Source organism: Pollachius pollachius (assembly GCF_949987615.1).
Source record: "Pollachius pollachius genome assembly, chromosome: 2".
NCBI classification, from domain to species: Eukaryota; Metazoa; Chordata; class Actinopteri; order Gadiformes; family Gadidae; genus Pollachius; species Pollachius pollachius.
Genome location: NC_136935.1, coordinates 32748796 through 32758795, shown reverse-complemented (window position 1 = coordinate 32758795; position 10000 = coordinate 32748796). Strand labels below are relative to the sequence as shown.

At 49.5% G+C, this 10000-nt stretch overlaps 1 protein-coding gene across 1 annotated transcript in view; it reads left to right on the top strand.

The window, feature by feature from the left end:
- LOC307071319 (voltage-dependent P/Q-type calcium channel subunit alpha-1A-like) overlaps positions 1-2351 on the top strand; it is a 79683-nt gene extending 77332 nt beyond the window's left edge. Inside the window, exons 38-39 of the mRNA XM_079730305.1 lie at positions 90-337; positions 1594-2351. Of these exons, the coding sequence (XP_079586431.1) occupies positions 90-337; positions 1594-2346 (1001 nt within the window). The 3' untranslated portion in view covers positions 2347-2351. The remainder of the gene's footprint in view (positions 1-89; positions 338-1593) is intronic.
- Positions 2352-10000: the final 7649 nt, after the last annotated feature.

The window sequence follows — 10000 nt, the reverse complement described above, 5'->3', positions numbered from 1 at the left end:
GGCGCCCCGATTTAGTCCCCCCGATTTATTTCTCTCGGGTCCCCCAGGACTTCTAACGCCGCCCCTGTCCCATTCCCTGCCACCTCCAGGCCTGGGCACCGACCTCAGCACCACCACCCAGTCGGCGGAGCTGCCTCCCAAGGAGCGTGAGAGGGAGCGGGGCCGGGCCAAGGACCGCCGGCACCACCACCACCACCACCACCACCACCACGGCTCCGTGGACAAGGAGCGCTACGACCGCCACGACTACCCCCACCGGCACCCACACGACCGTGACCGCGACCGCAACTGGTCCCGCTCCCCCAGCGAGGGGCCCGAGGGGCGGGGCGGCCGACAGGTGGGGGGGCCCCTTAAGGGGAGACACGTTATCCTGGCATACAGTCACTCCATCACACCCTCGCACCTCCCCCGCTCTACTCTGTGTTGCTCAGTCAGGACCTAGTCGCAGAATACAGCCAACAGCCAAAAAAAGAATGAACCTGTGACCTACGGACTTTATCTTAGAAACGTACCTCAACCTATAGCATAGTGCCTTGGAAACGTACCTTGAACAATAAATTCCCATAAATTAGCTTTACTTGTAAAACCGTATCTTAACCTATGGATGTCGCCTTAACCTACAGACTTTTTTAAACCTCATCCTCACCTTTAAAACCTTACCTTAGCCTGTTTGATTTTGATCTTTACCTATATGGACGTACCCTAGCCAAGAACCCGGAGAAGGGGTGGTAGTTTACCGCGTATGTCTCTAAGGTCGATGGGTGGCAACCAGCTGTCACATGGGTGGTCTAGTGTGTAGTTGCTCTTCCACTGTTAACTCTTATTTGTGAATGGAAACATTTTGGATAACTCTGCAACAGAGGAATTTAGTGCAATTAAACGTATCAACACACCGAAAACAATGCAAGTATTATTTAGGAATTATTAGGAATATTCAGTTTCCATGGTGCCTGTGTATAAACTCTAAAGAGATATTTTAGAGGACACAACTTGTTGTCTTTTGTTCAAAGTAACCACGGTGCTAATTGCAGCTAACATTCATCGTGAAGATTGCACTGCACTGGAAAGTTATCATCATTATTGGCGTCTTTATAAGTCTGCAGTGCATTGCCTATATTAACCAATCACTGCAGTGCATTAACTGTAATAGCAAATCAGTGGAACCCTCTAAGTTCCTACTTAATGCTGCTTTAAATTCACCTACTTATTGATATCAATTTCTTCTTTTGTTTTATGCCTTTTCTTTTGTCACTTGTCTATTTTCCCATGTGACCTGTGGCTTTTCTATGTAAATTCTTTGCCTCATTGCCATGTTTCTGAATGGTTATCAATGGTGTTTATCTCTCTCTCTCTCTCTCTCTCTCTCTATCACTCTCTCTCTCTCTCTCACTCTCTCTCTCTCTCTCTCTCTCTCTCTCTCTCTCTCTCTCTATCACTCTCTCTCTCTCTCTCACTCTCTCTCTCTATCTCTCTCTCTCTCTATCTCTCCATTTCTACCTGTCTATCTTTGGTGCCTCTGCTGTTTGCTGGTGTGTGTTGCGTGTGTGTGTGTGTTGTTGTTGTTTTGATCTTCTTGTTTACATGTTGCTGTAGGGCAGTAGTTCCGTAAGCGCCAGCCCGGTCCCCTCCACCTCGGGGACCAGTACGCCACGCCGTGGCCGCCGCCAGCTGCCGCAGACCCCCGCGGTGCCCCGGCCTCACGTCAACTACTCCCCGGCCGTCCGCAAGCCCGCCTATGGGGCCCCGGGCCCCGGGGGCCGCCTGCGCTCACCGTCTCCCCGCCACTTCTCCCCGCCCGACCATGAGCGGGCCTACCACCACCGGCCGGCGTCCTGCCACACCTCTCCCCACGGCTCGCCGCACCACGGCGGCGGCGGCGGCGGCGCGGGGGGCTCCACCTCCATGCAAGGCTCGCCGCGCTCCACGCGCCGCCAGTCGCCCCGCTCACCGCGCCACGGCTCCCCACGCTCCCCCCACCGGGGCCGCTGGAGCGGACCCCCGCCCGGGGACGGCCCCGAGGGGGACGGACCCTTCTACGAGCGGGACTACGAGTACGAGCGCCACCACGAGCCCCCCGCCTACGAGCAGAGCCTGTCCCATGGCAACCCGCACCCCCGCTCTCCCCGGACTGCCCGCCATGGGCCCCCGCCGGCCCCGGCCCCCCACCCGCACCCGCACCCCCGCCGGGTCCCCAACGGCTACCGCTCGTCCTCCACCTCGCCGCACCGCCGGGGCCCTCCGGGGGGGGCGGCCCCGCACCCTCACCACCGGCCCCCGCATGCCCGCGGGCCCCCTAGGGGCCCCCACGAACCCTACAGCGAGACGGACGAGGATGACTGGTGCTAGCGACCGCCGGGACAGAGGGTTGAGGAGGAGTGGGGGGGGGAGGAGGAGGAGGAGGAGGAGGGAGGAGGAGAGACTGGAACACACGCTGGGAGGGGGGGGGGCTTCGGGGTCCAGACTGCTTACAGGAAGTAGGCGGGGCGACGAGGGGGTGAGTGTGGGAGACTCTTAAAAAAAAAATACAAATAAAACGGCTCTCTGACCAATGAGCAACACACTGAACCCCCCCCCCCCCCCCCCCCCCCCCAGCTCCCCTGCAACCCACCCCCCGCCTGCAGACGTCCGCCGCAGAACTGCACTACCCAGAATCCTCTGCGGGGCCAGCAAGACCAGGGTTCAGTGGAGTGAGCGCCCGGAAGGATGTCGGACAGGTGTGCACCAGGTCGGGGGGGAGGGCGGTCCGCATCCCAGGTAGAGCATGTTGTTGGCTCGTTAGAGGCTCACACGCCCAGGGATGGCAGGGACTCCCCCTCAGTGGCCTGTCTCCGTCCCCTCGCTTCGGCAGAGTTGTTCCTTGCCCCCCCCCCCCCCCCGAACCCCATTCTCCCCCCGCTCCCGCCCTCGTAGGCATAGGAGGAGGAGGGGTCTAAGGCTTGCTCTCCTCTTCCAGAGAAGGGAAACGACAACGACAAGAAGAAACAAACGACTAGAAGCCAGGGACCCTTCCCTTACATGCCAAGCTATGCCTCCAGGAAACCACTTGACTTGAACCCTGAAGACGAGAGCGACACCTCACACGGAGGAGCAGAACCACTTCAACTTGTTCTCCTTCCTAAGGGACAGAACCAGGAAGCTCCGCCTACACTGCAAAAACCAGCCAATCCCAGTGTTGGCTGATACTTGATGAGTTTTATCATCTCTGTTTACTGTTATAGACTCAATTAATGCTGACGGCACTGGTTTGACACCACTTCCTCTGTGGTGATGTGGTGGTGGTGGTGGTAATGTAACAAGGGGCACTGTGTGACCTCACTTCCTGTTTCCTGTGTGCTGGCGAGTGGGTTCTTTTGGGGGAGGAGGGGGGGGCGCTATGTCGTTTTGTCTCCCCGGGGGTATGTGGGAGGAGTTGAATTGGACGCTATGGATAAAATGGCAGGAAATGACATCACACAGTGGTAATGGGCGGAGGAGTGGAAGGTATTTCTTCAGTATTTCTTCTATCGGTTACTTCTTGTTCGGGACATTAGAGCTTGATTCTTTTCTTTGCATTCGCTCAGCCTCCTTTCGATATTTTTCTCAGAGTCCAAAAACTTGATGGAAACCTGCATGACTGATTGATTAAATACATACTAGAGAGGCAGTTTAACTGGTGTGAGCGGGACCTGGTTTATTAAGGAAACCCTTCCATTGAGGTCCATCCAAGAAGTTCTCTTTCCTCCTGCTCTCTCTCTATCTCACTCGTCCTCACTCGCTCTCTTTCGAACGCGCACGACAATGGGCGGCCATTTTGAGAGTCTTGTGCAAAGTGGATGCTGCTAGCGTTGCTAAGCTATAGCTAAACCTTTGGTCATGCATGGTTAGGAACAAGAGAGAGAGAGAGAAAGAGTGAGAGTGGTAAAAAAAGAGAGAGACTTATGAGGAATGGACCTTTTTTTCCACACCGGATTTAATTCTTGTTAACGATGATAGTCTTATGAAAAATGCTATAAATGTCAATGAAAAAATGATAACAATGATGATGATGAAGATGATGACGATGAATGATTTGTAGAACTGTTACTGTAATGCTGTTGTTTCATTTGGAGTTTGGTAATGCTATGCCCATCTTGTTTTTTATCAACAATACCCCCCTTTCCCCCCCCCCCCCCCCCCAACTCTCAGACCACCCACCGGGTACATACACAGCAGTCTACTGTAAGTTCTCTGAGGGACTTCCTGCTGTTGCTGGGGTCTCTTTAGTGAACAAAGAATTTCAGGACGTCATGGCTTATTAGATGTTTTTTGGGTGGAGAGTGAATCTCGGCGACACGAACCGCAACATCTGCTGAAGTCCGCCTTTACCTTCTGGGAAAGTCTGTTGTTGTTTAATTGCTTTGCCGTTGTTGTTGTCGTTATCGTTGTTGTTGTTTTCCTTGGGTTCCCTCCTGCTGGCGGTGTCAGTGCAGTATTATAGTGTGTTGACAGTATTGAGGTGCTGTTGCCATCTCTGGCCACCAGAGGGACGTCATCCACACATACAACCCATCCGTCTGTTTTTTGCACATCTTGAGTGGCAACCCTCCCTTAAACATGGCACGTCGCACTACCGTTCTTTTCGTCTTCTTTTGGTTTTGGATTTTATTATGTTGTGTCCCCCTTTCGATGGGTGTCTAAAGTGTGTCCGCAGTAGTCGACAACAAACACACAGGGACTGTGCCAAAGTTGCACCAACCGCCCTAAACCCCCCTCCCCAACCCCACCTCATGGACCCCAAACCCCGCCCCCAGTATCCAATAACCCGCCAACCGGTCCCGCCCACTTCCCACCTCAGCTCAGGATGACCATCCAGAGAACAGGCGGAAGTGAGGCTGCTCCACCGGAGGAAACCGCCGGTTGCCACTGGCGACGCCTTTTTGCCAGAACTCATTGGAAATGTCTGCCTTCCCCCCCTCTCTCTCACTCTCTTCCCCGCTCTCTCCCTTTGTCTCTCTTAGTTTATTTTTTACCTCACTCAGTCCATCTGCTGTGACATCACTGCTCTCAGCGTAGCAGGAAGGAACAGGAAGGAGTTGTCATCCTTTCGGTCATGGCAACAGATTATATGTAGATTATATATAGATTATATATAGAGCAAACGTAGAGAGGACGAACAAAACTCTAGATTTAATTTCAGAAGTAGACATAGTATATAGATAAGAAATATTATGATAATAATAGGATAATATAATACAGATATTCAGATAGGAGATATTTTGCCTTCTGTTAAAAAGTACAATCTTATTACACATGCGCACACACACTAGATTTCCTACACACACACACACACACACACACACACACACACACACGTAGCCCCAAACCACAAGCACTGACTCTATGCAGAGACTCTATGGGGAGAAAGGATGCGCACCAGATGAGAGAACCTCATCTCTACCCAGATGAAATGATTATAAGATGATTATGATGCTCACACACTCAAACACACATCCACCCAGCCCCTGACCCCACCGTAACACCACAACTAGCCGCAATCTTAGCTTATTGTTAGCTAAATAAACACGCGGTGCAACTGGTATCTGTCTTTCAAACCCTCTTCAGTATTCATGGTTATCAATCTATTGATTTGGTTATCAATCTATTCGTTTTAGTAATCAATCTTTTTATTCATTTGTATATTCATCTATTGATAAATTGGGTTACTAATCTATTGATTTATTTGGTGATTAATCTATTTATTAATTTGGTTATTAATTTATTGATCTATTTATTTATTTATTTGCATATTTATTTGTTCATGATTCGTTACAGTATTTATTATATTGATATTTTATATATATATATATATATATATATATATATATATATATATATATATATCTTCTAATTTGTTTATTGATCTGTTAAACTGGGCCGATTTACAGAGCCGCAGTGCCTTCTGTATCCAAGTCATACGTATGACCCCTGCAGACCACGACCCCGCGACCCCGCGACCCCACGCCCCCGGCCCCTCGAACCCCCGACCCTCCCCTGATTAGGAAGTAAAGATCGACCACGCCACGCCTTAAGACAGTCCTACTGGCTTCCACACAAACACGGAGACAGGACTAATCTTTTGTGTTGATTTTTAATTTTGGAATAAAAAGCCAAGAGACTAAAAGTTGACTTTAGAGGCAGAAGTCAACATCAGGCTGCGGTGTCGCACTCCTTGGTCCCCACATTCAGCTAGAACTCAGATTGTGTTTCTTTTCTAGAAGTTCTCCCTCCGAAAAGACGAACAAACAAACAAACAAAAAAAACTTTGTCTTTTAATTCTTTGAGTGGTTTCTTTGAGAATTTTCAAATCTTGAACCACGTTGTATGCTATCAAGTAACTCTCTGTACTACAAACACAACGACAACACACAAGTTGGAACGGCTGGAACACTGAATGCTGCAAGCTAACCTTAGCCTTCCACTTTACCTCTCCATTAGCATAGCATGAAGCTGTCTGCTGTCCGGCGTGGAGATAGCCTGGGTCCCGTGGAGAGAGACAGAGAGAGAGAGAGACAGAGAGAGGTTCACCAAGGTGAAAAGCTGTTTGCTCACTTCTCAGGTCAATCTAGTGCTAGCTAGTTAGATAGATAACCGTAGAAGAGCGACCGCTGACAATGCTAGGAGCTTAACTGAGTTATTGTATGGTTTTACCTGGCATAGCCATTCAGTCAGACGTTGTAATGTCGACACCCCCCTCCCACCCCCCTTCCTTTCTTCCCCCCCTCCCCTCCTCTCCTCTCCCCTCTCCTCCCTCTTCAAAGCCGTACATTACAGACGCTGGCTCCCCTCCGCGTCCTCATGCACAGCCCACTATAGCTCTGATAACCAGTTGCACCCGGCCGCTCATGGGTTCAACGCGCAACAGGGGAAACCCTCCTCCATTTTGGCTCTCCACTCGACCACATGCTTCGTCCAGAATTGTAACCGCAGATCCAAAATGGTCGACACACAACACTGCCCTCTGTCCGAACGCATGTTGTGTGCGTGCTTCCCAACAACAAAACAAAAGACCCATCCTTACAAAATGATCTTTTATAATTTGGGTGTTTTCTTTTCAACGTTGTTGTTGCTGTTGATTTTGTTGTTTTCATCGGGTATTTGGGCACTGTGCAGGGGGGTTGCAAGTCATATTTATTTTTTTGTTTTTATTTCATCCGAGCGTTCCACTAAATGTTTTCTTTGTATTTGCTTCATCCTTGTAACTCCTCCATCACATTCTCTCATTCAGAGCTTGTGGTCCTCATTCCCACACACAACCCAAAGTTTATCAAACACACACAAGCACACACACAGACACACAAGCCAAGTGTGTGTCGGTACACCAATAAGGGCTCTCTTTAGAAAAAAGGCGAACTTAGACCTAAAGTGTAAATGTTTTGAGAGACCAAGGCACGTGGAGTCTCACTGTATAGTAGTGCTGATGTAGCGGCGTCCCGACGCTGCCCCGCCCCCGCTTCACAGGCGGCAGTGTGTGCATGCTTGAGTCAGGTTAGGGGGGTGGTTGGGGGTGGTCGTGGTGGTTTCGGCAGCGGAGATCGAGGTTAGGGGTTGGGGGCGAACGGTGGTGGGATCACCACCCAGAGGGAGGAGATGGGGGGAGGGGGCGGTGAGTGTGGAGGAAAGAGAGAGATGGTCCACCTGGGTGCTGTTCGTGGTAGTGGTCCGTAGTGATCGATACGGGGACATGGAAGGTGGGGGCTGTAGTCTTTTAGTCGTAGCTCTAATAGTATTAATAGTGGTTATGTCACGAGTTGCGGAATAATCGAAACACATAGACTCATACACACAATCTCACGATGGCACTGGACATCACCCCACCCACCCACACGACACAAACTCTCTCCCCCATCACCAAAACACCCACCCCCAGCTCCGTGTTGGTGTTCAGGGGCCATTTGGGTTGTTGACCTCCATATCCATGCATCATGACTCACCTTTGGAATGGAGGGTGCCACCCATGGGAGCTACAAGGAAGGATGGGGGTTATACTGGCGGAACAGACATGGCCCTCTCTGTGTGTGTGTGTGTGTGTGTGTGTGTGTGTGGGAATGGGTGTGTGAATGTGTCTGTTGACATGTGAGGGAGTGTGTGTAGGTGTGTTTGTGTGTGTGTGTGTGTGTGCATGTGCTGCAACAGGTAACCTTCAGTGCCTTGCGTTGTCGTGGAAACGCCACCTACACCGGAGATCGGTAGCGCAACACACTCCCCGCGCCGCTGTATGCTCCTAATCGTTGCCATAGCGGTCGCCATGGTTACTTCACCTCATATCACTGCCATCCAATCAGCTGCCTGCCCACTTCCTGTTCTGAATCCAGATCATCGCAGGGTTTGTGTGTGTGTGTGTGTGCGTGTGTCTGTGTGTGTGTGTGTCATCAAATCTTGCCACTGTATGTTCTTCATCTCTGTAAGCTCTTCTGTACATACATATTCTATAAAGATCCTGGGGGATCAAATCCAAACCATCATCTGCCCTGGTTGTTTTTCTGTGCTGTGCGTCTCCTTGCTGCATCACTGCCTTCATTCTGGTCTGCCTTGGTCTGCCTCAGCTTTGTTATTCATTTTTTTGGTTTTGCTTTCAAGTTTGATGGTTGAATTTATCTCTCACCAGCTTTGTTGTTGGAAGGAGACTAAATCCACCTGGTAACACAATGTCTTGCACATTCTCTCACCCTCTCTCCATCTCTTTCTCAGTCTTTCATCCTCTCTCTTTCTCTTTTTCTTGCTCTGTTCCTCTCTCTTTCTCAATCTCCCTCTATCTCTATCGCTCTCGCTCCATTGCCTGTAATTCCACTCATGAACGCAAGGTGGCGGGATCCAGCTTTGTTTGAGACGTGATATAACATTCATCACCACTGGCAGCATATGCATTGTGTGTGTGTGTGTGTGTGTGTGTGTGTGTGTGTGTGTGTGTGTGTGTGTGTGTGTGTGTGTGTGTGTGTGTGTGTGTGTGTGTGTGTGTGTGTGTGTGTGTGTGTGTGTGTGTGTGTGTGTGTGTGTGTGTGTGTGTGTGTGTGTGTGTGTGTGTGTGTGTGCAAAACTAAGAGACTCAAATCCACTCAGCAGTCTTTATAAAGTGACTCACGTGGAAGAGAGTGAAAGAGTCCCAAGCTGTCGCCATAGCAACCCTCATAGGCCCTTCCCCGTCGTGCTCTCCATTCCAACCAGAAAACCATTCCACCGCCTCATGTGAAGAACAACAAGTTGCTTCAGAAACACCTCTACCGAGAATCGCCTTTTCGGGAAACCCTTTAGCTGCGGGCCTGCATTCTGCATCCAAAACACCTGGAGGTGTGCTAACCACTGTCTCAGGTAACAGGGGAGGAGTGTCGGCAGATGTTGTTGAGTGAAACACGAGCATTCTCAGTTGGTTCCTTTTGAGGATAACGTTTGTTTTTTTGCCATACCTGGGTTTCAATTCTGGTGTTTGTTGTCATGGTGAACTCTGCATTGAACAACCAACAGTGTGAGATGCACAGACAATAACAGAGGCCACCCCACCCCGAGGCGTTCTTTGAAGCAACTTCCGGGCTCCATCCATCCATCCATCGCTCCATCCATCGGCATGTCCACCATTGAAATCCAGCCCTTGAACAAACTCACCAGTGCCACAGTAGAAAACCATACAGTATTCATTTAGCAAGTTTTTTTTGGGGGGGGGGAAAGAGATAAAAAATAAAATAACATAAATGGCAATTTAGGATAAAAGAAGTATTTAATTACAAGATTTGCATGTGCAATGTGCATGCCACTATGTGGGATACCAAGTCAACTTCAGGAATTAAAAAAAAGAATATAAAGAAAAAAGTATATATATGTAAAAATATATATAGATAGATGTTTTTAAGAGCAATGTGTTTCTTTTTTCTTCTATTTTTAAAAACAAAAAACCTAAAAAACCTTGACCAAAAAAAAAAAAAGATCCTGAGAAAAAAAATACGGAAATGACTTTGGTGATGAAAATCAAAGAATGTTTGTTTGTTATATT